General features: G+C 42.4%; 4 protein-coding genes across 5 annotated transcripts; 3 read left to right on the top strand and 1 right to left on the bottom strand.

The window, feature by feature from the left end:
- Positions 1–248: 248 nt before the first annotated feature.
- Positions 249–7,262, top strand: LOC4328633 (subtilisin-like protease SBT5.3). The gene is made up of 7 exons (XM_015767785.3): positions 249–568; positions 673–770; positions 895–1,059; positions 2,609–2,717; positions 4,766–5,401; positions 5,811–6,056; positions 6,138–7,262. The coding sequence occupies exons 1-7, from the start codon at positions 318–320 to the stop codon at positions 7,030–7,032; spliced, it is 2,400 nt and encodes a 799-aa protein (XP_015623271.1). The 5' UTR covers positions 249–317; the 3' UTR covers positions 7,033–7,262.
- Positions 7,263–8,557: 1,295 nt separating this feature from the next.
- LOC4328632 (protein DNA-DAMAGE INDUCIBLE 1) lies at positions 8,558–13,199 on the bottom strand. Its single transcript, XM_015772171.3, has 16 exons — positions 13,002–13,199; positions 12,575–12,607; positions 12,336–12,466; positions 11,934–12,042; positions 11,694–11,810; positions 11,255–11,320; positions 10,840–10,902; positions 10,713–10,757; positions 10,465–10,526; positions 10,149–10,242; positions 9,749–9,841; positions 9,586–9,655; positions 9,324–9,400; positions 9,183–9,240; positions 9,050–9,081; positions 8,558–8,971 (listed from the first exon to the last, which is right to left on the bottom strand). Exons 1-16 carry the CDS (start codon positions 13,065–13,067, stop codon positions 8,840–8,842), a joined length of 1,248 nt encoding a protein of 415 aa, XP_015627657.1. The 5' UTR covers positions 13,068–13,199; the 3' UTR covers positions 8,558–8,839.
- A 4,095-nt stretch (positions 13,200–17,294) lies between these two features.
- Positions 17,295–17,912, top strand: LOC4328631 (uncharacterized). Its single transcript, XM_015768314.3, has one exon. The coding sequence runs from the start codon at positions 17,351–17,353 to the stop codon at positions 17,606–17,608; it is 258 nt and encodes an 85-aa protein (XP_015623800.1). The 5' UTR covers positions 17,295–17,350; the 3' UTR covers positions 17,609–17,912.
- Positions 17,913–19,185: 1,273 nt separating this feature from the next.
- LOC4328630 (uncharacterized) lies at positions 19,186–26,031 on the top strand. 2 transcript variants are annotated; one of them, XM_015768307.3, is made up of 22 exons: positions 19,186–19,929; positions 20,084–20,180; positions 20,282–20,372; positions 20,475–20,555; positions 20,649–20,783; positions 20,884–21,005; positions 21,172–21,336; positions 21,414–21,519; positions 21,627–21,732; positions 21,823–21,936; positions 22,021–22,193; positions 22,281–22,398; positions 22,582–22,806; positions 23,382–23,572; positions 23,662–23,829; positions 23,967–24,072; positions 24,152–24,280; positions 24,368–24,526; positions 24,605–24,808; positions 24,916–25,110; positions 25,193–25,264; positions 25,669–26,031. In XM_015768307.3, exons 1-22 carry the CDS (start codon positions 19,297–19,299, stop codon positions 25,780–25,782), a joined length of 3,504 nt encoding a protein of 1,167 aa, XP_015623793.1. In that variant the 5' UTR covers positions 19,186–19,296; the 3' UTR covers positions 25,783–26,031. The 2 variants fall into 2 exon arrangements, with proteins under 2 accessions (XP_015623793.1, XP_025879182.1); XM_026023397.2 differs by having other exon boundaries at positions 20,279–20,372.
- Positions 26,032–27,552: the final 1,521 nt, after the last annotated feature.

Raw genomic sequence — 27,552 nt, 5'->3', positions numbered from 1 at the left:
AAAGAATTGTATTTCTCTAGAAGCATTTTTTTTTCTCTTTATTATAATGACATAAATAAATGAAACCGTGATTGGAAAAAAGAATTCATATTTATCCCCAGTTTAAACCGATTTAAAACCTTTCCCTAACTAATTCGAGCAATCTTTGCAACAAATCTCAAACGGAAATCCGCGCGATTTACGAGGAAAATTTACGATTTTACAGGAGGCACAAGAGGCTGTTCTTTGTAACGACCTTCTCTATAAATTCGCGAGCTCGGGGGAGGTGTTCGACAGTGTACTCTCCCATCCTCTCCACCTCAATCCCTCTCGCCGCCATGGCCGCCGCCGCCATTGTTGTCTTGCTCGTCTGCTCGCTGCCGTCTCTGCTCGTCTGCTCGCTGCCGTCTCTGCTCGTCGGCGCCGCTGCTGCGGGCGGCGGGGAGAAGCAGTCGTACGTCGTGTATCTTGGAGAGCACGCCCATGGCGAGCGGCTGGGCGCCGCCGCCGCCGCTGACGTCGACGTCGAGGCGCTCGCGCGGCAGGCGGAGGATTCGCACTGCGAGCTCCTCGCCGGCGTCCTCGGAGAGTAAGCCGCCGCCGCCGGCCGCCGGCCGCCGATCGGATTAACGACGTCGATGAGATTGTTTCTTGGGTTTTTGAGTTTTGACCGCGAGATTTCGGGAAATGCAGCAAGGAGAAGGCGCGGGAGGCCATCTTCTACTCGTACACGCGCCACATCAACGGCTTCGCGGCCAACCTCGACGCCGCCGCCGCCGCCAAGATCGCCGGTGAGTTACTCCACCTTCGCCGCCGTCGCCGACGACGACGACCGCTTGTTCGCTAGTGAGAGAGAGACTAATTCTTCTTTTACTCTTCTTCGACGTCGACGATGGCGACGGCGACGGCGTGCAGAGAAGCCGGGCGTCGTGTCGGTGTTCCCGAACAGAGGCCACAAGCTGCACACGACGCGTTCGTGGCAATTCCTCGGCCTCGCCGGCGTCGGCGGCGCCCCCACCGGCGCCGCCTGGAAGAAGGCCAGGTTCGGCGAGGACACCATCATCGGCAACCTCGACACCGGTAATACTATAATACCCTCTCCACCTCCATATCTCTCTAGCTTCCTTGTCAATGGCGGCGATGTCGGTGGCGGCGCAGCCGCCGTTGTCGGAGCAGTGGCCGGACACGATAAGATTCTCTCTGCTAGTACTCTCTCTGTCTCAAAAAAAACCTAATCTAGTATTAGATATGACGTTTTCTAGTACAACGAATCTGGACATACTTCCGTCCAAATTTGTTTTACTATAAAATATCAAATCCAATAATATATTGAGTTTTTTGGGATGGAGGGGTAACAAGAATCAATTAACTCGATAATTAGGCGCGAAATCTTTTCATGTGAGATAATTGCTCGGTTGACTTGATCAATCGGGGTGCAATTTTTAATTTTATTTAGCGGCATTACGGCATTAGGAGGGTACTACAACTACTTGTGATCCATTCAAAAAACTTTTATCTCCTTTTCTAGATGTGACATGGAAGGTATCAAGATAATAATTGACCTGGTTTGCGATGGATTACGTTTTTGTTTGTAACCTTGTAAAATAGTACTATTTTCTCTAAAAGGTAAAGTGATGACTAAATAGATACAGTTAGGTGCAAATTCCGACAAAAATGCCCTTTCATATCATGAATTTCGACGCACCGGTAGATTATTACTGAGCGGTTAAAATTCCTAGTCTATAAGAAATTAGTGTGTTTGTACCTCTGGTTTCTGGATATGTGACTCTTTTCAATAGAAAACAATCTATAGTAGGAATTTCATTGTTATTTGAAATACTGTCAAAATTGGAAAATTAAATGGCCGGAATCATTATGGTAATAGTCACATGATTGCAAACAAAATTCAGATATACCCAAATTTTACCCAAATCAACGTACCTAGAATTTTATGTACTGATAATAATATATTCTAGCTAGTGGACAAATAAAAACTGGTGCTATGCTGTCAGATCATTCCATAAGACCCCTGTCCGAGATACTTCGACAATGATTACCATCTTAACTAAACTATTCATGGTTGAGCACCTAAACTCTTTTTTATGAAAATTTATTTTCTGTCTTCTAACCCAAGAAGCACATGCTGTGATGCTCCACATGATTAAGAAAGAAGATGAAAGCACATGATCCATTCATTCATTCATCCATCACACCATCTGATTAAGAAACAAGGAAGGTACAGTGTTTTTGACTTGCAACAATTAACAAATCAACCAATCTAGCTGGAAGTTAAAACAGGATGAGCAGGACTATTCAATGATTTGGATTTTCTTGGCCACTGTGATTGATAGTGGCAGCCTATCTGTGCAACCACACTACAATTTTATTCCTTCCTTTGCCATTTTGTCCTCCATGCTCCTTGCTGGTAAACACAACAGCAGAATTTTAGATGCAGACAATGGCTTGGTAGTTGCCTGTTTAAGCAGGCAATTGATCATGACACTGATGTCAGTGATCACTGTCCTTGACTGTTCTTTTTTCCATGTCTGATTGTAGCTTGATCAGTACTGTTTCGTGGAATTTGGCATGAATTGTTTTGTCTCTCTGTGTGGCTGTGTTGGATGTGAAGGTGTGTGGCCAGAATCAGAGAGCTTCAGGGATGATGGATTGGGGCCTATTCCATCGTGGTGGAGAGGAGAATGCCAGAAAGGCCAAGATGATGCATTCTCTTGCAACAGGTAATTAACAGACTGAACCTGAACTAATCCAATTCATTCTCATACATATTTTATGCATATACATTGATATAGTTCTTGCATTGGATTGTTATCCTGAACCTGAACTTGTACTTTGTCTAAGTTGCATTCCATGTCACAAGCGTGCATATTCAGATGGGGCAATTACTTCTCTTGGAGAAAGATTTTGCAGTGTTGTTCAGATCTAGAATAGGGGAGCATGAGCATCTCAGCACTTTTCTTTCTGAAAGTTGAGATACTTTTTTCTCCTTTGTAGTGTGAAGCACTACCAATTTTAGAGTTGAGACCACCACAATATGCATGCCTGTGAGACCACCACCAGCTGATGCCCCTCTGATCAACCTGCAATGATAGATAGACATTCAGGCATGGTGTGCAAAGTGACATGACACCAAGTGATGGTGTGTCTCAACCGCAGTTTTAGGATAAAAATTCAGTCAGGAAAATAAAAACAAGAACTTGGAGAAGCTTCATCTGAATATCTGAATACTCTGGTCTGATTTGGTAATCTCTGAAAAAAAAACTGACACCATTATATTTCAAATGATACGGCTTTTTAAGGAAGCCGAACAAACAGGATTACTTAATGTTATTAGCCTTTTAGTGTTGGTCTTAATAAAAGTTTATTCCTTGGCAATGACAAAAAGGGAAGTACTGTACTGATTGATGTGAAGATAACCAGAATGTTATGGGTATTCTGAGAGAGACAAAACATTCAGTATCATCCATCCATGGTACGGAAGATACTTTTCAAGCAACCGAATAAAAAAAGGCACTTTAGATTTATAGTGACATTTTTGAAAATATGTGGAACGTATAGTGTATAAAAAACATAGAATTAAAGATTTTTCTCTTTTATCATAACATTATAAACATTCTTTTCAAAGAAACAAACAATATGTTGCTGCTTGTAGAATTTTCTTTAATCTAGACCTATTTTAGAGATGGCAAAGTTACACTACGAAAGGAAGACATCTGAATTATCTCGGTGAAGATCGGAGATTCAGTGCACTTTTTTCTTTTTTTTTCCCCTTCAGAAATAATGTCATTTTCGTTTACTGTGTGTTTGGCAACTTTGGGGAAGGAAATGCACAATATATTTGCATTTTATCAATGTCGTGTCCTGATTCCTGATCTTAAGTTTATACTCTTTTAGTCTTTATTGTTTAACAGAAGAGTCTATGCATCTACAAACATATTCATAGACAGACCCCTCAGGGATGGCTTTTCTCTGAAAATAAAGCTCTTTACGCTTTTGAATCTCTCTCTTTTTTTAACCAGTTGAATATTTCCAATTTATAGTTTTGAGTTTATAATTTTGTAATAGACAGTGAACCCTTTCTGTAAACATTATCATGAACAAATAAAAATGATTTTTGTGGGGGGAGAAATCCAGTTGCAGGAAGCTGAAACAAGTTGAACACTTCCAATTATTTATAATTTTGCATGTATAATTTTGTAGAACAAACACTGAATAAACCCTTCTTTATAAACATCATAAACACTTAGGCCCTGTTTGATTCAGCTTAAGATTATTATAATCTGGATTATTAGGAGTAAGCTGAAACAAACAAGTAGATTACTATAATAGATTATTATAATCTATAAGACAGATTACTATAATCTAATAATCTCCTGTGGAGAAGCTTTTTTTAGATTATTGGGTGGCTAAATACCAACAGATGCCTCCAATAATCTAGAGAAACAAACAGCTCGCAGCTTATTCTATGTCAACTTATTATAATCTAGCTTAGAGTAATCTGATTTAATAATCTAGATTAAAATAATCTTAAGCTGAAACAAACAGGACCTTAGAAATGATTTTATTTGAAAAAAATAAACAAATAAATATAAATTTGAATTGCAGGAAGCTGAAACAAGTTGAACACTTCCAATTATTTATAATTTTGAATGTATAATTTCGTAGAATAGAGACTGAATAAACCCTTTTTCTAAACATTATCATGCACAAATAAAATGATTTTTATTTGAAATAAACAAAAATAAATAGATATAAATTTGAATTGCAGGAAGCTGATCGGTGCGCGCTTCTTCAACAAGGGGTACGCGTCGGCGGTGGGCAACCTCAACACCTCCCTCTTCGACACGCCGCGCGACACCGACGGCCACGGCACGCACACGCTCTCCACGGCGGGCGGCGCGCCGGTGGCCGGCGCCAGCGTCTTCGGCTACGGCAACGGCACGGCGAGCGGCGGCTCGCCGATGGCGCGCGTGGCTGCGTACCGCGTCTGCTACACCCCCGTCAACGGCAGCGAGTGCTTCGACGCCGACATCCTCGCCGCGTTCGACGCCGCCATCCACGACGGCGTCCACGTCCTCTCCGTCTCCCTCGGCGGCGACGCGGGCGACTACTTCGCCGACGGCCTCGCCATCGGCTCCTTCCACGCCGTCCGCCACGGCATCGCCGTTGTCTGCTCCGCCGGCAACTCGGGCCCCGCCCCCGGCACCGTCTCCAACGTCGCGCCGTGGCTCTTCACCGCCGCCGCGAGCACCATGGACCGCGAGTTCCCTGCCTACGTCGTCTTCAACGACACCAAGCTCAAGGGCCAGAGCCTCTCCGCCTCCGCCCTCTCGCCGGCGTCGAGCTCCTTCCCCATGATCGACTCCTCCCTAGCTGCCTCTCCCAACCGGACTCAAAACGAATCGTAAGTCAACATGCAATCTTTATTTAATTTGAATTCAAACTCGAGAGCTACTCTGATATCAACTCACCCGTTTCATACTATAAATCATTTTAACTTTTTTTCTTGTTAAACTTTTTAAGTTTGATCTTTTTATAGAAAAAATTAATAGCATTTACAACATCGAGTTAGTGTCGTTAAATATAACGAATATATTTTGATAATATATTTGTTTTATGCTGAAAATATTATTATAATTTTCTATAAACTATCAAACTAAAATAGTTTGACTACTCAAAAAGTCAAAACGTTATAATATAATACGGAGGGAGTAAGCTGATGAGAAAAAGGCGGAAAACTCATTTTATATTTAACATTAGTGATTATTAATTGTGATTAGTGTGTGATTAGTGGTGTGATTAATGAGATGCAGGCAGCTTTGTTTCCTGGGATCGCTTGATCCGGAGAAGGTGAAGGGGAAGATCGTGGTGTGCTTGAGAGGAGTGAACCCGAGGGTGGAGAAGGGCGAGGCGGTGCTGGAAGCCGGCGGCGCCGGGATGGTGCTCGCCAACGACGTCACCACCGGCAACGAGATCATCGCTGACGCCCATGTCCTCCCCGCCACCCACATCAAGTTCAGCGACGGCCAGATCCTCTTCTCCTACCTCAAGAACACCAAGTAATCAAGCAGCCGAAAACATTGTGCTCGCCGTTGATCGATTTGCTCGCCGGCGTCGCTGATGTGTGGGTTGTGTTTTAGGAGTCCGGCGGGGACGATAACGAGGCCGGAGACGAGGCTGGGGACGAAGCCGGCGCCTTTCATGGCGGCGTTCTCGTCGCAGGGGCCGAACACGGTGACGCCGGGGATCCTGAAGCCGGACATCACGGCGCCCGGGGTGAGCGTGGTGGCGGCGTGGACGCGAGCCAGCGCGCCGACGGACCTCGCCTTCGACAAGCGCCGCGTCGCCTTCAACTCCGAGTCCGGGACGTCCATGTCGTGCCCGCACGTCGCCGGCGTCGTCGGCCTGCTCCGCACGCTGCGCCCCGACTGGAGCCCCGCGGCGATCCGCTCCGCGCTCATGACCACCGCCGTCGAGGTGGACAACGAGCGGCACGCCATCCTCAACTCCTCCTTCGCCGCCGCCAACCCGTTCGGCTTCGGCGCCGGCCACGTCTCCCCGGCCCGCGCCATGAACCCGGGCCTCGTCTACGACCTCGCCGCCGTCGACTACCTCAACTTCCTCTGCTCCCTCAGCTACAACGCCACCGTCATGGCCATGTTCGCCGGCGGCGGCGGCGCGGCGCCGTTCCGGTGCCCGGCCTCGCCGCCCAAGGTGCAGGACCTCAACTACCCGTCCATCACCGTCGTCAACCTCACCTCGTCGGCCACCGTCCGGCGCACGGTGAAGAACGTCGGCAAGCCGGGGGTCTACAAGGCGTACGTGACCTCGCCGGCCGGCGTGCGCGTCACGGTGAGCCCGGACACGCTGCCGTTCTTGCTCAAGGGGGAGAAGAAGACGTTCCAGGTGAGGTTCGAGGTGACGAACGCGTCGCTCGCCATGGATTACTCCTTCGGCGCGCTCGTCTGGACCAACGGCAAGCAGTTCGTCAGGTCGCCTCTCGTGGTGAAGACGACGACGCCGACGATGGCATGATCGTGATTAATAATTATTAATTATATATAGGGTATTGGTTGATTAATTATTAATCGATTTAATTAGGTTTAGGAGGGGTGGTGGTGTGTAAAGAAGCAGACATAATTAAACGTTTGTTTGAATTCTTTAGCTTCAGAAAATCTAAATGTTTCATGTGCATTTGCTCGGAAAGTCATGGAAAATTCTGAAAAAAGAAAAGAAAATCAATAATAATACACGTTACAGTACAATGTTATATGTTACTCCACAAGCATGCAACACTAGAATTTAAATCCAATCTATACATCTCATATCATAGAAAAAATATACAAATTTAACTACTCCGTCTGCTTCTAAATATTTGACGTTGTTGACTTTTTAAATATATTTGATTGTTCGTCTTATTCAGAAAATTTAAGTAACTATTAATTATTTTCCTACCATTTGATTCATTGTTAAATATATTTTTATGTATACATATAGTTTTCGGGATTGCTATATGTCATTCGAATGAAATTTGGGGAAGAAATCTTACATATTTTGGACCACTGGATCCATGCCAAGATTCGTGTGTCGGCTTCTCTCTTCTAACTTCGGCGGGTTCCCCTTCTTCTCCGGCGCCGGCGACACCCCAACTCCGACGGGTTAGGGTTTGGGGTTGGGGTGAGGGTAGGAGGGCCGAGGGGGGTTGGGGGAGGGGGAAGAGGGGGGGTTTCCTCGGCGCTTAGAGGGATGGCCGTGGGCGGCGGAGGACCGGCGGCGGGCGGCGGACTCCGGCGGGCGGCGAGGCGGCGGTGGCGCCGCCGAAGCCGCGGGGATGGAGGGCGGTGGGCCGGCGTTGGCGGCGGGGGCAAAGCAAGTGTGAGATTAGGAGGAGGCGGCCGGTGCTGGTGGATCCGACAGCGGGGAGCCGCCGGAGACGGGGAAGACGGTGAGGCGGGGGCACCTCGCCGTCGCCACCTCGAGGAGAGGAGGGGAGGGGGAGGGGGTGGGGGAAGGGGAGAGGGCCTCGCCGGCGCCGTTGACCCCTTCCAGCTAGCCGGCGAGGCGAGCGGTGGTGGAGGGAATCGCGCGAGGACGGGGTGGTGGCGGCGTGCGATCTGAATCGGTGGGGAGGAGGAGAGGAGTTAGGTTAAAACGGTCTGCACGAATCTTGAAGCATATCCAATGGTCCAAAATTCGAATGATATGGGGTGACATTTTCTGTCACAAGATGTATAGACAGCCCCTATAGTTCTACATATTTCACAAAAGTTTTTGAATAAGACAAATAGTCAAACATGTGCTAAAAAGTCAACGGTGTCAAATATTTAGAAACGGATGGAGTATAAAGAATCGCATTTGTTTGTTGTCTTTCTTTGTGTAGATCAACGTTTGACATTTATTTTTTGCATGATCTTTTATAACCATTTGATTGATATTTGAGAAATGAGATGTAAATGAGTACAACATGATGAAAGGCTTGACAATCGACAACACATTGTAACAGAAAAACTCGACAATCGACAGTACATTGATTGCAGTTCACCTGTGAGGACCATATATATGAGACCAATAATTCACATCATTGGCAAACAAATGAGATCGAAATGCACATGATCTTTGTATCAGGTACTGAAGGCAAGAAAATGGGTTTTCTATGGAAGGAGAAATATGAACCATCATCTCTAAACCAAAAGCCTGTATTGGCCAAACAGAAGTTCTAGTTTCACAAAGGCCCAAGAGGTGATATACTGATATCTCCCTCCATCACTGTGTATAAAATGTTCAGCCCTTGAAAGGGTCGTGAGCAATAGAAAGAACTCTCTCAAATCATCATCACAAGACTCTAACCACCAAACAAGAAAGCAGCAGCCTGCTCCTCATTCCCGTTGAACAACTTGAGAGCTTGGATTACGGATGCCCGGTCGAATCCAAGTTCCACCAGTTTCGTGACTTTTGCTTCGAAATCTCCTCCTCCCTGGTAGATGTTTTTATAGACAGTCAGAATCAATTTGATGCACAAAAGTTTAACAAAAATAAAAGAGATCTCGACTACCTGTGGTTGCGGAGGATTCACAGCTGGAGCACCTGGAAAGAAAATGAAAAGATGGAGGTTTCTCATTAGCTCGAAGTTATCAGATGGCATAGATTACGCAGTCCTAGACCTACCAGAGCAAAAGCAAACTAACCTGTAGTAGGAGCTCGTGGTGGCGCATCAGGAGTCTTCTCCCGTGCCGTTGACGATTCCTGGATAAGATGGAGTAAATAAGGATATTTTGATGTTACAAATCACAATTCAAGGAAAAAAAGCAAAAGCGAATTTAGCTTACTCCAGCAGCTCCTTGGCTGAGAGATGCTAGCTTCGATAGTTTCTCTTCATCACGTATATGTGAAGGGATGTCTTTCTCTGAAGATAGAATAGCAGAGTGGTTGAAGAACTAAATTTATAAAACTGCATAAGTATATAACCAGATGAAAGTCTAGGAGGAGGGAACTATAAAAATTAACTTCTTTGGTAGCTTTATTTCAGTAAACCTTCATGAAAAGTACATTTATAAAAATGGAATGCATTGTTGATACAAAATTACTTACCTTGTAAGAAGGGCACTGAAACCTCACCACCTCCTACTCTAAGAACATTGTCTTTTAAGTCAATTATGCACTGTGTGAGATAACAAAAGAATCAGTAAGAAGTGTAATCAGACTATCAGATTTAGATGCAACAGCATGTACCAGATCTTAGTCACACGATTACCTGATGTTTCCGCAGCATATCAAGCCCAAAAAGAAATTCCATATTGGGAGCATCCAATACTGTGAATGAACAAGGATAGAAGACATGGCCAATCTGTCCAAATCAAGCTGTCAGTATTTACATTACAAACTACTTCTGCTAAATAATTAGTACGGAATTACATATCACGATTCACAAATTGCAAAACCATTGAAGTTTGTAGAGGTATGAGAATAACTGAAATCGCTAGGTTCTAAAGGAACACCAAAGACTTGGGTTATACTAGGACTTGTCACATGGTTTCTATGGGACCTGGAATTTCATGTTTTCTACCCAGGTGATGAATTTTGTATCATATAAATAATATATTCTCTCACACTGTAATATCAGTGGCATGGGTACATGAATCAATCAAACATACCTTTATTGGGGCTACATGTATTCTACCAAGAATCTCTGATTGACCAACGCCAATAGCAACACCTCTATATCGCTGATCAAGCAGCCTAAGCAACCTGCATATGATATTTCTTTGTCAGATGTATACACAATATGTAAATATGCAATGGTGTACATTTCAGTTGAGTATCAAGAGAAACTGATTTAGTTTCTCCCGTCTCAGAGAAAAATGTTAAAGTAAGCTATTCAATATTTATGTCTTCCCATGCAGAATTACTATACAAACTATAAAAGTTTAAATAATTCCAATCAACCAATATCTTAAATTGCAAGTGTACCCGCAACGTTCGGCACAGCTTTTTGATATGATAGTTGATTGTGCTCCACTGTCAACAAAGGCCTGAAGATGAAAAAAAAAAACAATGGAACATTAAACATATCCTTACAATCAGTGAGAAGAATTAAAACATTGCACCCAAAAAAAGAGCAGCAAAAGCCTACATTAGTTCTCAAATATTTAAATTTCACCAGAATGCATTAATTCTCAGTATGTTGGTTATATAGGATAAATGTGAAAGAGTAATACCTTCAAAGGTACACCATTGACTTCCATGTCCACATACAGCATAACCTGATATCTCAGAATACTAATTGGTTAGCAAGTATCACAAAGCATAGAACGTAAAACAGGAGAAAACTAAGGTAAAACATACCACTCGAGCAAATGCTTCAGGGTTGTGCTCCAAGGCAGCCTCCCAGTTTTCATCAATACCTTTCTGTAATGCGACAAGTAAATTAAAGTATCATAATCAGACATCTAACTGGATAAATTCTAACAGGTGAGTAGAGAAGAAAGTATGAATCATAGTGAAATCAGAAAAGGTACTTTTTTAACTGTAGAAAAACAGAATGCTGTGACGAACAATTCATTATATCCAAGCATGGTAGCCAGAAAAATTTATATTTAAGTTATCTTGTTTATTCTTAACTTTGTAATAAAGAATCTTTATGTCTCCTTAACACTAGTCACTATTGTAATGATGTTCATGATATCTCACACTTGTCCACTGATATGCGAAAGGAATCATCACCTAGCGGTCAACAGGTTTCAGAAAAAAATATGCTTACCTGCCGAATTGCAGCTTCAATTTTCTTCTGAGCTTCAACATCAAAAGGATCAGCATACATTAGAGCCTGCAAAACACACATTTATTAGTGAATTTTCTAACGTTAATCAATAAGACAGTAACACAACACAACCAACAAATCATGAACTACCAAGCCTCGAAGTGGTGAAGTATATGTAAGATAAGTCAAAAGTGCAATTTTGGAAAATACAATGCACACGAAACATCATAGAGATATATACTTATATAAATGCAAGGAAAGGCTAAATCATTTTTTAGATAAAAAGACTGCAGAATAGAAAATCTTTAACTGTGCTGTGAGTAACATGCAGGAACAAACCACACAATCTCAGCTTTAGTTCCCAAAGACATGGTAACATATAAGGGCCCCCTTAATATTCTCCCTTTAAAAGTAATGCTATCTCGTGGTAGATACTCACAAGCTCTTCTTCCTGCTTGCGCTTTAGTTCTAGTCTTTGTTGATGGCGTGACCGCAAGGTATTTTGCAACTCATTGATGTCATCACCAAGAATAGCTTGTGCTAATGCCGGGTCATTCTGCAAATAAATATCCGTTTTCCGATATAAGAAAAGAAAATATTTGCCCCAAGTGATATCTAAGCACATTAAAGTATATAAACTGTCCAGCCACAAAGTAATGAAGCTACCAGTAAAATTTACCTGAAGGAGTTGTCCCATAAGTTGTGAATCACCTCGAATATGTTGTCGGAAAGCTTGAGGATCAACAGCAGATCCATCAGGGTTTAATCTTATAATATCCTGAGATGGCCTGAAATTTTCAACCCAGACAAATTAAATTGGAGAAAAGAAACCTTAGTGGCATCGCGATTCATAGCATCAGTTTTAACAAACTAAAAATCCTTTATTGCGCAAAAAGTAATACTGGACAACTACAAAGGAGGTAACTGCCAGTAAGACCAGAATTGAACTGAAGGATGTAAAACTCTTAAGTAATTCAATTCGGAATGTAAAACTCTTAAGTAACTCAATTAAAAAACTTTACAAGTATATGTCATGCAAATCAATTTACTTTTTATGCACGAGGAATGCCAGCAAGCAGACCTTTCATTAGAGGTAACCTTCACCATCATCACAAGATCGCCATCCTGGACTCCGACGGTGCTAAGTTTATCCGTGTTCTGTATCTCCCTGCCATTGAAGTGAAGCTGCTGCTGCCGCAAAGGCACACTAGTCTGTCCACAAGCAGCCAAAAAACCAACAATGTGAGAACAGTGAGATCAAACCCAGTAGCTGCAGAGCCTTAAACACATAGCTCACACAAGATTACAGTCCCAGCTCACCTCCACCTCAAGAAGCGCCTTCAAATTCTCCACCTGCAAGAACACAGCACGCACAATTTAGCCAAAAACTGCATCTTTCCCATTCTAAACCACAATTCAGTTCCAAGGTATTCTACAAAATCTAGCTCTACAACCATATTATACCAAGAGCACGAGGAAGACGAAGGGACTGACGCTCTAAACCAAACCAAACAACCGAAGCCTGTCAAAGATCCATCCAATCCGTACACCAACCGACGATCCAACACACCACAAGAACTGAATCGCTGACCGCCTCTCAACTCAAATGCGCCCGCTCCGCACCCGAATTCCCAACGAATTCCGCCACTAGATGAACCGAATTTGTCCCAAAAAGGAACCCGTCTTGATTGACGCCCCCCAGTTACAGAGATCGAGACGAGTGGGAGGGCGGCGCGGGGGGGCTTACAGATTCGTCGGGGTCGACGTCGACGGTGAGAATCTGCTCGTCGGCGGTCATCACGGTGACCTTCATCTCGCCCGCCGCCGCCGGTGGGGGGGATCGATCGAGCTCCTCTTCTCCTCCGCCGCCTCGGCTGCAGAGAGGGAAGGGAAGTGGTGTGGGGGACTTGCCTTGCTTGGGCTCGGGGGAGAGTCTACGGGTGTCAAATCTCAGGTTGCCTCCTTCCTTGGTTTTGCTTGGAGAAGTGGAAAAGAATCCTACTTGGTTTGAGAAAAAAAGAAAGTCGCATTATCCAATCTACTCCCTCCGTTAAAAAAAAATTCTAACCTAAAACATACTACATCTATCCAGATACATTGGCCTTATTTTTCTTCAAACTTCCAACTTTTTTATCACATCAAACTTTCCTACACACACAAACTTTCAATTTTTCCATCACATCGTTCCAATTTCAACCAAACATTCAATTTTGGCGTGAAATAAACACGGGCATTGTGCTAGAATATATTCCACCCCATCTTAGGTTGGGTTTTTTTTGGAGGGAATAAATCTGAAATTATTTACCCGGTTTTCGTTTTGCTTTCTGTTTATGCTCTGTTTTGTTTTGTTGGTCGTGTTTGGGGGTGCGAATTTTGTTTTTTTTTTGTTAGAACTCGAGCTGTTTTGTGAAACATTTACTGTTTGCTCCTGTATTTAGCTGTGGGTTTGTATTTCGTTGGAATTCAAATGCAAAATACAGTGGATGCTTGTTTGATTCCACCGGATTCAGCTGTCGCATGTTCAGCTAGTTCAATTTTTAAACAACCATATGAAAAGGAACATTTGCCCTTTCTAATATAATGTGCAATCCTTTTATGTGTCAGTGAAAAAAGAATCCAAAAATATTGTAAAGCAAGTTGTTCCTCTTTACTAAATTCATTGAAGGAATTTTTATGGGTTATTTTCTCCCCTTTTAAACTTCCACTTTCTTAGTTTTGCACACATGTGTTTGTCTAAACTGCTAATTGGTTCGCTTTTAAAAAAGTTTATATAGAAAAAATATTTTGAAAAATCAAATTACTTTGTTTTCCAAGTTTTGTTAGTTAATATGCTTAATTAATTGTACACTGATCCACCTCTTGTTTTGCATACCAAGATAAAGGGTTCCAAACCCCACAAAATAACATGGTCTTGAGTTGTTATTGACATGTATTGTCGTCATTGCGTGAGCCAAGAGGATAAATCCTTAATTCAGCCACAAAACACACGTGCTACAAGTAGACTTGGATAAGTTCACTTTATGCTATTTAATTTGTCACCGAGTCTAAAATTCATTTATGAACCGCAATATTAGATATGATGCATTCATCAACTTCTAAAACCAATGCAAATAAGATCCCAATATGGTTTGGATGGTGGTTTCGCATGTCATGATGCCTACGTAGCGTTGACGTAGCACTTAAAAGCAGAGAAAACCGTGGACCCACATGTAAGTGATTATTCAGTTAAAAATAAAGAAAATTACAAGTATGATCCGCATCTCCTCCTCCCTAATCTCCCCGTACCCTCCTTGCCACCCTCACCATGGTCGTTGCCACGCTCACTGAGCGTGCAGCAGCGTCGCCGTCTCGGGTATCACGCTGTCCGTATTTTCTCTCCTGGTGCAGTTCATCTTGGTGCGGGCGAGGCCTTCACATACATCGGCAGCTAGACTTCTTCTTGCACGAGTGCCCCAAGGGCATGAAGACCATGAGCATTGGCATGTTCTTGAGCAGGGGGGATTGGGGAGGAGGAGATGTGGGTCCCACTTGTATCAAGTCAACATCACGTAGGCATCATTCAAAACTACCATCCAAACCGTGGATATCACTTGTACTGGTCTTGAAAGTTAAGGAATGTGTCATATCTGGTATTGTCATGCTGGAATGAATTTTAGACTCGGTGACAAATTAAGGAACCTAAAGTGAACTTATTCCTGCAGACTTCGTATGCTGGCCCACGTATCCCGGATTAAATCTAAGTTGGGCTTCCAAATTTGGAACGAATCAAATTAAGGCCCATCCACGAGACGGTAGGCAGCCAAAGCCCGGAGCTGCGCCCCTCGAAAACGTCCGCTGGTTTTGGTCCTGGCGGCCGGCCGGCTGGTAGGCTGGCAACCACACTGATGAGTAAATTATTTACTCGCCTCCCTCCCAACCGCTAAAGTGTCAGTGTCAACTACTACTACTCTCATCCAGTCAACCAATCACTGCGCCTCTCAATATTGACAAAAGCTTCCACTAATCCTACCCTAACCACAAAGTCAAGTCCGTTCTTGACTATACTAAGGCCTTTAGTCTTATAAGCCAATTTATAAATCGAAAAGTCTAAGACAAAACAAACAAGCAGTTTTTTTATTTGGTTTGGTTGAAGTCATAAGCCACTCTAACACTATTAAGTCAAAAGCTAGGTTGGAGAAGTTTTTTTTGGCTTATATGAGATAGATGTATGACTCCACCACTAAACTTAGGACATTAAATCCACTGGCTTATAAATCATATAAGCCAATAAGCTGACTTAAAAATCTAGGCCAATAAATCTAAGCCTAAACAAAGAGGGTCTAATTAACCGCGGCTATTTTCTTTGCAGTTCTCCCACAAATTCTTAGCAGCAGCAGCAGTACAAGACTCTTTTTCTTTACACGCTGTATCTAATATTTTTCTTTAGAAAACTCTTAAGCTTTTTTTTGTTATATAGGAGTTTTAGGATTTCAATTCTATAGAAAAAAAACAAAGGATTGAATTCTACAAATTTTCCTTCGAAATTCCTATAGAATAAAAAAAATCCTATAGAGATTTTGGAGGAAATTAGCAAGAGCTTCAATCTCTTAAAAAATTTCCTCCCAATTTATCTATTTCATATGATTTTCGTGTTTTCTTAATGTGTTTTGCATTTGCATTCATGATGAAATACTATGCTTTTCCTAATGCTCTATTTTTTTAATCCCGTGCTTTAAAAGAACCTTTAGAAACAATGTTTAAACCATTAAATTTAATTAGATTCAAATTACATGAAATCTAAATTTACTTATAGTATGCCACTTCAAAATTTGCAAGAGTTCTATAAATCCTATCTTACTATAAAGTTATAACCCACTAACTGCTAAACCTTAACATACAAAGATGTCACGTCATCATCCACTAACAAGTTGACACATCATCATCCACTAACAGTCATATATTTAATATCATGCAAACATGATATATTATCTATAATTTAAAATTTATTACATTTTAGAGCTTTTAAAATGAAAGCATGTTAAATCATCATCCCATATAATTCACGAAATATTTCAATATATATCTTCATTATTTTTTTCTAATATCTTATGTACCTATATAAGTTTATCTCACTTGGTTAATGTTATTTCTCTCCTATCTAATTAAGCCATATCATATCAATTGATTTTAGTGCTTATATAAGTTTATATTGTTTAGCTATCTTACACATTATTTTTACTTATTGTTATTACACTGAACTTCCGCAGTAGCATACGGGGTTTCACCTAGTAAAAGAAAAGCTCACATACATAGCCTTTTACATAAGGGAACAGCGTTATTAGTTGACGATATCGGCGTGACAACATTGCATTCAAACGGACAGACTTAGTTAATTATTGGACGGCAATGACTTATGCAATCAACAACATCCGTGTGCTTTTATTTATTTATTTTAATAATGCCGACAGTGAAGGAAACGTATCTTATCTGTAGCAATTTTCTAGTATTAGCACCGAATAATGTGTCACTAATTAGAGTAGAGTGGTAGTACCAGTTTTTTTTGTAGTATTAGGTTATCAATCAATTAAGCCGTCGTTATCATCTAACAAAACGGAATCTGATGATGGTGTCCATCATGGCAGCCCCCACATGACAAATATTCACAAACCAAATACCAACAGATTTTACACAACCGACCCTGTATTCCAACCAAATCTCAAACTTTCGTAAAAAAAAGCATTTCAGTACCATTTCACAAAAATATACTCCCTTAGTTATAAGATGTTTTGACTTTGATTAAAGTCAAACTAAGTTTGGCTAAGTTTATAGACAAATATATTAATATTTATAATACTAAATTAGTTTCATTAATTAATAATTGAATATATTTTTTATAAACTTAGTCAAATTTGAAACCGTCTTTATAACCTGAAACGGAGAAAGTATTGTTGAGGGGTCTATGTGTATAATTCTTTTATAGAAAATAAAACTGGAGCATTTATTACGAGAGGAAATAAAATAATAAATCGCCTATAAAAAGCGCGCGAGCGAGACGACTCTCAAGTCTCAAGTCGTCTTGGTGCTCATCGGCGGCGAGCAAAAGCGAGCTTGGTGGCCATGGCGAGCTTGGTGTTCGAGCCCCACGGCGGCGCGGCGGTGGTGGTGGCCGGAGTCGGCGGCGGCGACGTGGTGTTCTGCGTCGTCATCCTCTGCCTGTCCGTGCTGTCCATGATCATCTTCGCCGCGGCCTCCCCCGGCGGGGAGCGGCGGCGGCGGCGGCGCTCCTCCTCCGGACCGGTGTTCGTCGGTGGCAGGGGCTGCGGCTGCGGCGGCCGCAGCTCCGGCGCCTGCGTCTGCGGCACCTACCTCTCCTGATCATCGCCGTCGACGTACGGCGTCGAGCCAGCTAAAGCTAGCTGCGGCGATCGCTCGCCGCCGGCGAACTGTACATGGAGCTTCGCGGCGGCGGCTTTGCTCTGAAAATCCGTACGGCTAGCTAATTTTCTTCCTTTTTTTTTCTTCAAAAAAAATGAGAGAATAATTACTGCTCCTACTCTGCTTGTACCTAGTACTACAATTACTACACGGCATGAGGAACAAATTACTAACTGTAATGAGATGGAGTTACTGTAAATTGTAATTAAGTCTAATAATAATCATCATCATCTTTGGATTCTCAGTTTGTTAGTATTAGTGCTAATTAATCACTAGCTAGATCGATTTGGATTAGTGTTGACTGCATAGAGGCATAGATGATTGGTACACATAAATCACAATTTTATGCAAATTTGATCATGCTTAACTGAGGACAATTTGCAAATTGGAAGCCAAGGTCAAGAGTGACCAAGTCAAATAAGTACTCTCCAAGTTGCAATTAGAAGAATTCAAGAACTAATACGATGTTTTAATTTCTTCTGGAGTTGGTTGGAATTGAAGGCAAACTTATCCTGTCCCTATAGCTGCTGCCTTCATGGGACATGGAAATTTTTGGAGCGGAGCAGAGAAAGAATGGAAAAGGGATGGAACAGGAAGGACAAGGACACCTAGCCTACCAACGTACTACATCATAAACGCAAAACTCCAGGAGTGTGACACCTAAACCACCACAAATTTTATATTAAAAAATTACAGAAGGAAATTCTATAGATGCTGCTGAAAATATTTTGGCTTTTTTTTTTTGCAAACATCCGTGAGAAATATTTTGTTTGATACCCAGGAAAATTGAGAAAAGAGAGTTTTATAAAAATTTGCAAGAGAACATTTAGGCTCAGTTTAGAACATACTATTCAACAGATTATTCACTCGATTGTATGGACAAATTGAATATTTATAAAAGTAAACTTATCGATAGCTTAGAACCAGTGTTCTAACCAATACAACAGTAGATGAAAGCAGGGTTCACAAACTTTCCGGATCGAGTCAAAAACATAAACCACTCGATTTTTCAATCAAGTTAACAAAATTAAAAATGGATTTTAATTTTGTTCACAAGATTTATCCGGACTTCATAAGTTTTTATCTGTTTATGAATTGATTCCATGAAATCCGATGGTACCACTTGTGAGCGAATTTTGATCCTCTATCGGTGTTGTGAACCCTGGATGAAAGCCTTCCTAGATTATTTTTATTAATATACATGGACCAAATAATCACTTAATAATCCAATGAAGTAGCTAAAAAGAATAGGACCTCAGTTTTCATGCAACAATAAAAGGGAAATCCCAACACTAGTCCCGTTTGTAACTGGCGGCCCAAAGCCCCAAAAGCCCATTCTGCCTGACAAATGGGCCCCACAACCCAGCTCAGCCCATCCAGCTCAGCAAGATCCATTCAACCACGCGCCGAGAAACTAGCCGTTACAACCCCCCACCTCGCCCACTACCCTCGCCGACCACCTCTCCTCCCTCCCCCCACTACTACTACTACCCCCTTCTCCCTCTCCTCCCCTCTCCAATTCATCCCCAAATCGAATCCACTCCCAAATCCAATCCATCCCCGAATCCGAGACCACCAATTCGCCAATCCCCCAATCCGGCGACCACGCAACCGGAGGCGGCGCGAGGATGATGTTCACGGAGGGGCTCGACGAGTCGGCGATCAGCTGGATCAAGCAGGGCACGGGCTCTCCTGCGCCGCCGCCGCCGAGGTCGCCGCTGGCGGAGCGGCTGCCCGCGGGGCAGATCGCGGCGCCGAGGAGCCCCGCGCTGTACGGGAGGGGCTGCTCCGGCGTCGGCGTCGGCGTCGGCGGAGGTGTGGGGAATGGGCTGTTCTCCCCCAAGAGCCTCCCCCCGGTGCGGACCACGGCGCGGCACTCCGGGCTGCTTGGGCGGCACCACCACTCCGTGCTTCTCGCGGCGGCGGACTCCGAGGAGGAGGATGGGGAGGAAGGGGAGGAGAGCGTGGCGTCGTGGGGGGTGCCCGATGACTGCTACTACGGCAACTTCTCCGACACGCTCGAGGAGGAGGAGGAGGACGGGGCGTGCTCCAGCGGCGACTCCAGCCTGCTCCGGAGGGCCATGGACCGCGGCGGGGTAGCGTTCGACGACGAGGTCACCTCGCAGCTCAGCCGGAGGGGCGGGGGCGGCGGGTTGGTTCGCGGGCAGTCCAAGGAGAACCTGCGGGTGGAGGTGCGGGCCGCGAGCGCCTTCGCCGGGAAATGCTCCAGCGGCAACAATACCGTGGATTCCACCTCGCATGTAAGGGTTTTACTCTCTCACTGTGATCATTGATGATAATTTAACTGTGATCGATTTCTGGAAGCTTATATGTGCTTGGGGAAATTCGAAGTTAGCATAGTTTGTGCACTTGTGTTTGTGAAGATAAAAGGCAAATTTATGGTTTCTTATTCAGGAACATTATTTTGGTGAGCAAAAATTTCAAGCCATTGGGACACCAAGTGCCCCTCCAATTGCAGGAGATGGGGTTGAGGCCATTTTTGACACTGTTGGTGAGTGTTTACTTTATAGTGGAATTGTATTCTGGATCATTTCCTTGACCTTGAAGAAGTGGTTGAGATTTGAGATGATTTATCTGATCATGTGGAAGCAGCTGAAACGAAAGGAGGCCTTGAAAGGGCTGGGGTATCATCAGTGGCAGATATACTGGCCCAGGATGTTCATGAGCCTGAGCTTCCTACGAGGTACAGTTGTCAGTTGGTGGTTGAAAATTGGAGTATTTTAGCTTTTACGCTATGAAATTGTTCTTGCTCACATCGTTCTTTTTCTGTTAAAAAACAATCCAGATCAAATGTTCAAGAAGATGGTGTTCATGTGCCGTACGTCGAGAGCAATTTGTTAGCTCAGATGCCGAGTTTCACGGCTAAGTGCGTTTTGATTTACCTGTGAACTTACCCCCTGAAGATGTTGTTCATCTGCTCACTGTTCTTACTGGTCTTTTTTTTTTTCCAAATTATCAGTGTCCAAAGTGCATGGCAATCTTTTGTTGCATATGATGCGTGCTTTCGGATCTGTCTGAATGCATGGGCAAGAAACTGCATGGAGGCTCCAGAATTCCTTCGTGATGAGTGTATGGTACTGAGAAGCGCCTTTGGGTATGCAAAATATCATTCATGACATTATGTTCCCAGTAAACTAGCATCCAATTTGCTTTCCTTGTTTTGCTCAGCTTATTTTCCTCCTTTTGATGAATAGGATACAGAGTTTTTTGCTTCATCCCAAGCACAAGAGTCAAGATGACGGAAAAAGTATCTATGATAAGGACGGGAGTTGCAATATGAAGGGAAGAAAACTTGTTAAACAGATTGAGATTGAAGGTACGCACAATCGTTCATCAAGAACTTCAGTATGGGCCATCTTTCATGTACATTATGCATTTTTTTAAATTTCTTAGCAAAACTGTGAATTTATGATTAGTTAGGCGTGGTTCCAAATTTTAAACCGCTTTTTGCACTCACATTCTTAATGTTTCATTCCATACAGTAAAAAAAATACGTGTTGTACCTCAAAGACCAAAGCTTCGGGCAACATCATCCTTTAGAAATCTGTACATGCAAGCTGGTAGCGAGTATGTCAGACAGATTTCTAAAATCCTGAAGAGTCAGGTTACCATGTTGACATCCACATCATCAACATCTTTGCCAGAAGGTTAACAGTTTTCTTTTGTTCTGCACCTTCTGCTAGATCTTGTTGCCACAATCAGTAACACAATATCTTACTTGCAGAAATGTTCACATGCACGCTAGAATTGCAAAGCTCCTGCAAGGATAACCAGAGAGATTCCATTTCTCCACAATATTTGAAACCAGGCACTGGTGAATCTCAACTCTTGTAAGTCCTAGCCTAGTTATGATTCTTTTGTACACTTGCTACTCCAATCTATTAAGTACGCAACTTACTCAGAACATTATTTAATCATCTTAATACATATGTTCCAGTTATCTAGAGAGCCAGGGGGATTCTATTCTTGTCGAAGTACAAGACAATAATAGGGTTGTCATAGGCCGCGCAAAAATTCAAGTTTCATCGATCACTGATACTCATGTATGTCCTGCTCGTTGCTCACCTTCATTTGGAGCAATTGTTTCATGAACCCATTTCTCAACTTGGCACGTTTGTGGGGAAAAAAAACAGCAGGAGGAAATCATTAAGTGGTGGCCTTTATATCTTGATGATCAAGAATGCGTGGGAAAAATTCAGCTTTGTATAAACTTCTCTGTCTCTTCTGACAATCAAGGAGCTGCGAAGGTTGGTCTATTATTTTCATGCTCGTATATTTTTGGACCAAAAATTCCAACATATGTTCTAAACTTTTGCATGGTGTCATTATAGATGCTGCAAGGCGGTCCAGCTGTGGATACTATTGTATATGACATGGTTCTGGAAGCAGCAATGAGAGCTCAGAATTTCAATAGCAAAATGTTGCATGTCAGTGGTTCATGGAAATGGCTATTGGACGAGTTTTCAGATTACTATGGGGTATCAGACGCATATAGAAAATTGAGGTGATATGTTGTTTTAGGTTGCATACAGTCACTCATTGGTTACTGAATATACCAAAACATGCTAACGTTGCATCTTACTTTCTACAGATACTTGTCTTACATTTTGAATGTTGCAACACCAACAAAAGATTGCTTGGAACTTGCATATGAACTGCTTCTCCCTGTAATGAAAGCACGTGATGATAGGACTTTGACGAGACAAGAGGTAATATGTTAGCTAAATTTACTTCATATATACTTCCATTTAACAAGAATTCAGATATAGCAATTGAAATATATAATTATGTTCTGTAGCATGCCAGCAAATAAACACATTTTGATAATTCTTGATTCCAATAAAATGTAAAGAATAAAATAATTATGGAAACTTATTTTTTATTTGTTGCAGAGAAGCATACTATTAGATTGCGAAGATCGGATCAAGAGTCTCCTTGCAGTTGTGTTTGAAAATTACAAGTCCTTGGATGAGAATTCTCCTACTGGTTTGTCTGACCTATTTGGTCCCATATCAGATTGTGCTGCCCCAGCTTTAGCACCTGCAGTTCAGATATTCAGTGTACTGCATGACATACTCTCCAATGAAGCACAAAACATACTCCGGAACTATTTACAGGTGAGATTGTAGATGCAGATACTTTGTGCATTTTCCTTTTGGATGCTATATTCTTTTTTTCTCAGAGCAATGAACTTAGCAGCCATCTAGTTTAACTTTAATTATGTATCAGAGATAGCTGCATTTATATTCTAAAAGTGATAGATCAAAATTCAAAACTTTCGTTTTTAATCTGCCTGAAAATTCTTACTGTGAAACTGCACTGGATTTTTACTGAGGAAAGTGAAGAACTCAAACTTGATTTAGGTTGATTATTCAAAAATTGTACCAGGCAATGATGACAATGTGCAATTCACTAATGTTACCATATTTTTGTTTTGAACATAAGCTAATTAATCTTTGTCAATAAATAGTTTTTTTGGTCCAGTTGCAGAGTTCACACTTTTATCTTATTATTATATGATCTCCTGTTCAAGCACAGACATTAATCGCTAATCGGGAATTTTTGCAAACACCTTTCAAAATCGGTTTTGCAAAATAATTGGTATTCCAACTAGCAGAAATGGACAACAGGCTGTGCTTTTGCTTACTCTTTGTGTACACAGAATTGAATAGCATAAACTTCCCTTTTACAGACTGCTGCGGCAAAAAGGTGCAGGAGGCATATGATTGAGACAGACGAATTCATGTCAAGCAACAATGACAGCCTTCTTACGGACCCTATGGCTATTTCTGCTGCATATCTCAAAATGAAGACTATATGTATTAACATAAGTCGTGAAATTCAAGCAGATATTAAGATTCACAATCAGAATATACTTCCAAGGTAACACATCTATACACTCTAGTGGAGGAAATTAATTTCTTTTGTACAATGGTAGCGTATCTCACAGATTTTTTTTTGTTTTCCTTTAGTTCAATAGATCTGCCAAATATAGCAGCATCCCTGTACAGTACCGAGCTCTGCAAACGATTGAAGGGTTTTCTTTCTGCAAGTCCCCCATCAAGACCACTAGAGCATGTTGCTGAACTGCTCATTGCTACTGCAGATTTTGAGAGAGATCTTGACTCTTGGCAAGTGAGGTAAGATACAGTTGAATAGTTGATCTACTGCTGTTTTTTTCCGGTTGATTGTGCTCCCAAACTGTCACATTCTTTTGAGCTGATACATTGAACACTAATGTGTTACTGCTTCATTTGTTTTGACTATAAAATTTTAGACCTGTGCATGGGGGTGTGGTTTCAAGGGATTTATTTCATGGCTACATCATGGTGTGGATTGAAGATACCCGATTGCAGTTACTTGACAATTGCAGAGCTGATAAGGTAACCATAAACACATTGATGATTAAGCAGACCTTAGCACTCGCACTTCCTTGCTTATATTCCTCACCTACCTTTGCAGTTATCATGCCCTGCAGTCTCAACAACCTCGACATTTGTCGAGCAAATGTATGAACAAATAAAAGAAAGCATAAATGAATATGGAGTAGTTATCAACAGATGGCCACATTATCTGATGAGTTTAGAGAGTGTAAGTACACACTTCATAGTCCTTGAATGATCAACTCCCCATGCTTGTCATGTGTTGGACTCGATTGATATTCATTTTCTGATTCAGGCTATTGCTGATGTGGAGAGAGAAATTATGAAGGCACTGGAGAAGCAATACATGGAAACTCTACTACCTCTGAGAGACGGCATACCGAAAATTCTTGAGAAGCAGGTTCAAAGATTGACAAGAAGGCAATCTATAAGCCCTTATGTTGTACCGAATCAGGTTTGTTTGCATTGTCAAGTGTTCTGTAGGCTGTGGTGTTTAGTTTGTTAGTAACCACTTGGTTTTCCCTCATCACAGTTAGGAACATTCATGAACACAGTTAAAAGAATGTTAGACGTGTTACACTGCCGAGTTGAAGATAGTCTCAAATCATGGGCAGCATATCTAACAATAACAAATGGGAATGCTGTTTTCGGAGAGCAAATGAACTCCATCACAGTAATGCTGAGGAAGAAGTACAAGAAATACCTGCAAGCAATTGTGGAGAAGCTTGTCAGTAATGTAAGAATGAAGTTTTACAGACCTTTTACCAATGCAGCATTTTGGTCCAATGTTAACTAAGGTAGTTTACATACAGAGGTGCCATAAGTTTTGGTTATTGATTTCAGGCACAAGCTAACCGGACCACTAGGCTAAAACGGATTCTTGAAGAAACGAGAGAAAGCGAAGGAGAAAGCGATATACGTGAGAGGATGCAGGCTCTCCGTGTTCATCTCTCTGATTCCATTTACAATCTACATGAAGTCTTTTCCAGCAGAATATTTGTTGCTATTTGCCGAGGATTCTGGGACAGGTTGGGTCAGGTAAATATGACAAAACGAGACCAACCCTAACATTTTATTCTGGTGCAAATTGTGCTTACATACTAACTTGGGGTTTGGACAGATTGTGTTGAGGTTTCTTGAGAGCAGAAAAGAGAACAGGATTTGGTACAGAGGATCTGATTATGCATTAGGGGTAAGCCCATACTTAACACCAATATTTTATCCACTATCAAATAATATGTGAACTGTGCATATATAGGCTCTGTATTTGTTCAATTATTAAGACAAGTTAACAAAGAATCTTAAAATTCTGAAAAACACCAAAGGGCCTGTTTGGGGGAGCTTTAGATTCTGAGAAGCAGCTGTTTGGTAGCCAGCTTCCGAGAATCTGGAAAAGCTTTGAAACCTAGCTTCTCCAGCTTCTGGCTTCTTAGTTCATTTTTCAGAACTACAGATTCTCAGAAGCTGTGGACTGTTTGGGGCAGCTTCTATCAGAAGCAGCTTTTGGGAAAAGCTGCAGCTGGGACAAGCTCCCCCAAACAGGCAAAACGTCTTTACCTTTGTAATGATAATCCTGACCTTGAGTGTTATGTGCAGATCCTGGACGATGTCTTTGCATCAGAAATGCAAAAGCATCTAGGCAACTCCCTGCAGGACAGGGACCTCGATCCACCGCAGTCGGTGGTCGATGCCCGATCTATCCTCTGTTGATGTGTGGGGAGGAGCTGCGAACTCTCTTAGATTATCTCTTCTGGCAATGCAGCGTATTATACAGTTGCTGAAAGTTTGGTCTTTGGTTTGGTTTATTCCTTGGTGTGCAGATGATATATACAGGTCCCGATGCCTTAATTCTTTTTTGTCTATAGTTATTTTTTGGAAAGGAGAACACTAGTTGTAACGGCCAAATTGGTAAGCAAAATTTGCTTACCATATGGAATATATAATGTGTGATTTCTTGTACACCTAGTTGTTTGATTATCGTTTGAAACTGTGCTAAGGGGGAGACTTCAGGATATAGATGGCCATCTGGGCCGCCCGGTACGGCACGGCCCAAGCCCGCCCGTGCTTGGGCCGAGGCTTGTTGGGCTGGCATGGCCCGACCGACACACCGGGCCGTGTTGTGCCAGCCCACGGGCGGCATACACGGCCCAGGCATGGCCCGGCCCGAAGGCACGATGACCCATCGTGCTTCCTCACAGAAAAAGTCTAATTTTGGTCCCTCAACTCTGCGGGCTGGGTTAAATGGCTGGAAAATAAGTCTATTTTGTATACCTCCTGTCTTGGGCCTTGCCTTATACGATTATTTAAGTCTATTTTGCATCCCTATATTTTTATTTGATCGGGCCGTGCATTGGGCCGGCCCACCGTGCCGAGGGTGCAGCCCAGGCACGACCCGGCTGTCGGGTTGGGCCGTACCGTGCTTGGGTCGTGCCAAAATTGCGGGCTTCGGGCCGGGCCGTGGGCCTCGGGCCATATGGCCACCTATACTTCAGGAGCTCAGCTCAATTTTCAGGTCAGACAATGAAACAAAGAATTTGGCTAACACAGCCTCTGCTTATAACACAGTAAATTCCTATTGTCTTTTCTATGTGTGTACCCTTGAAGACTCAAAGTGTAGAAGTCAGGAGAGCTTGAAGTAGCAGTGTTTTTTCTGCATATAGCACAATAATTCATCTTTATTTAAAATAAAAAACAACTTGATAAATTGATAAAAAAAATAAAATCCGGAAATATATATGTCATAAAAATTTTAAAATTCTGTTTTTTTTAACTTGACCTAAAAACCGAGTGTTTGTGTCTTTTGCCCAGTCCGAGAAGTCCAAATTTCACTATTGATTTCCATAGTTTTTTAAACCTAGTCATGGGTCAAATCCTATTACACATATCATCTCAATAAAACTAGAGAGTGGCCACTAGTCTACATCTTCTTGAGCGTCCTATTACACATATCATTCTAATAAAACCTAATGAATCTAAAGAGTGGCCACCGTTCTACGTCTTTTTTGAGCGTGTGTATCAACCAAGCGAAGTATTCACATGTGAGTGTGGCATGCGTGTGTATGTGTCTTCTGTATAATCGAAAAAAAGATAGAAACAAAGTACTCCGATTAAGCACCGTGTGCAGCAGTGTTGGACCACATAACATGGATCAAATCATGGTGCTTATAAATATTACACGCACATGTAAATGGGTTTGCAATTGAAATTTATCGAGACACCGCTAATTTTCGTCTCTTTGAGCGTGGGTTAGAGATCATATTCATACGAAAATAATGTTGTGTGTGTAGTGATGTATATGCACGTATGTATATCCTGTGCAACCGAAGAAAGAAAAAGTAGTGTGCTCAGGATTCGTGAAAAAGCCTCCTCATTTGTTTCGATTTTTAACTGCCCTCTATCTGGACCGTCAAATACTAATCGGGCGATCGGACGGTCTCGGTATTCGTCTGGCGTTTTTGAGTTCGCCCGAGGGCAAAAGCG

Source organism: Oryza sativa, chromosome 2 (assembly GCF_034140825.1).
Source record: "Oryza sativa Japonica Group chromosome 2, ASM3414082v1".
NCBI lineage: Eukaryota > Viridiplantae > Streptophyta > Magnoliopsida > Poales > Poaceae > Oryza > Oryza sativa.
The sequence above is the reverse complement of the archived record's forward strand: the minus strand, read 5'-3'. Positions and strand labels throughout refer to the sequence as shown.

What these genes read in the sequence shown, in the direction of transcription:
- LOC4328631 (XM_015768314.3), top strand. Translation starts at nt 17,351, where the DNA reads ATGGCGAGCTTGGTGTTCGAGCCCCACGGCGGCGCGGCGGTGGTGGTG.
- LOC4328630 (XM_026023397.2), top strand. Translation starts at nt 19,297, where the DNA reads ATGATGTTCACGGAGGGGCTCGACGAGTCGGCGATCAGCTGGATCAAG. An exon ending in GGCCATTTTTGACACTGTTG is followed by an intron (nt 20,181 to 20,278) that starts GTGAGTGTTTAC and finishes ATCATGTGGAAG; the next exon opens with CAGCTGAAACGAAAGGAGGC. An exon ending in ATCTGATGAGTTTAGAGAGT is followed by an intron (nt 24,281 to 24,367) that starts GTAAGTACACAC and finishes TTTCTGATTCAG; the next exon opens with GCTATTGCTGATGTGGAGAG.
- LOC4328632 (XM_015772171.3), bottom strand. Translation starts at nt 13,067, where the DNA reads ATGAAGGTCACCGTGATGACCGCCGACGAGCAGATTCTCACCGTCGAC. An exon ending in AGGCGCTTCTTGAGGTGGAG is followed by an intron (nt 12,467 to 12,574) that starts GTGAGCTGGGAC and finishes GCTTGTGGACAG; the next exon opens with ACTAGTGTGCCTTTGCGGCA. An exon ending in TCAATGGTGTACCTTTGAAG is followed by an intron (nt 10,527 to 10,712) that starts GTATTACTCTTT and finishes TTTCATCTTCAG; the next exon opens with GCCTTTGTTGACAGTGGAGC.
- LOC4328633 (XM_015767785.3), top strand. Translation starts at nt 318, where the DNA reads ATGGCCGCCGCCGCCATTGTTGTCTTGCTCGTCTGCTCGCTGCCGTCT. An exon ending in CGCCGCCGCCAAGATCGCCG is followed by an intron (nt 771 to 894) that starts GTGAGTTACTCC and finishes GACGGCGTGCAG; the next exon opens with AGAAGCCGGGCGTCGTGTCG. An exon ending in GATGCATTCTCTTGCAACAG is followed by an intron (nt 2,718 to 4,765) that starts GTAATTAACAGA and finishes TTTGAATTGCAG; the next exon opens with GAAGCTGATCGGTGCGCGCT.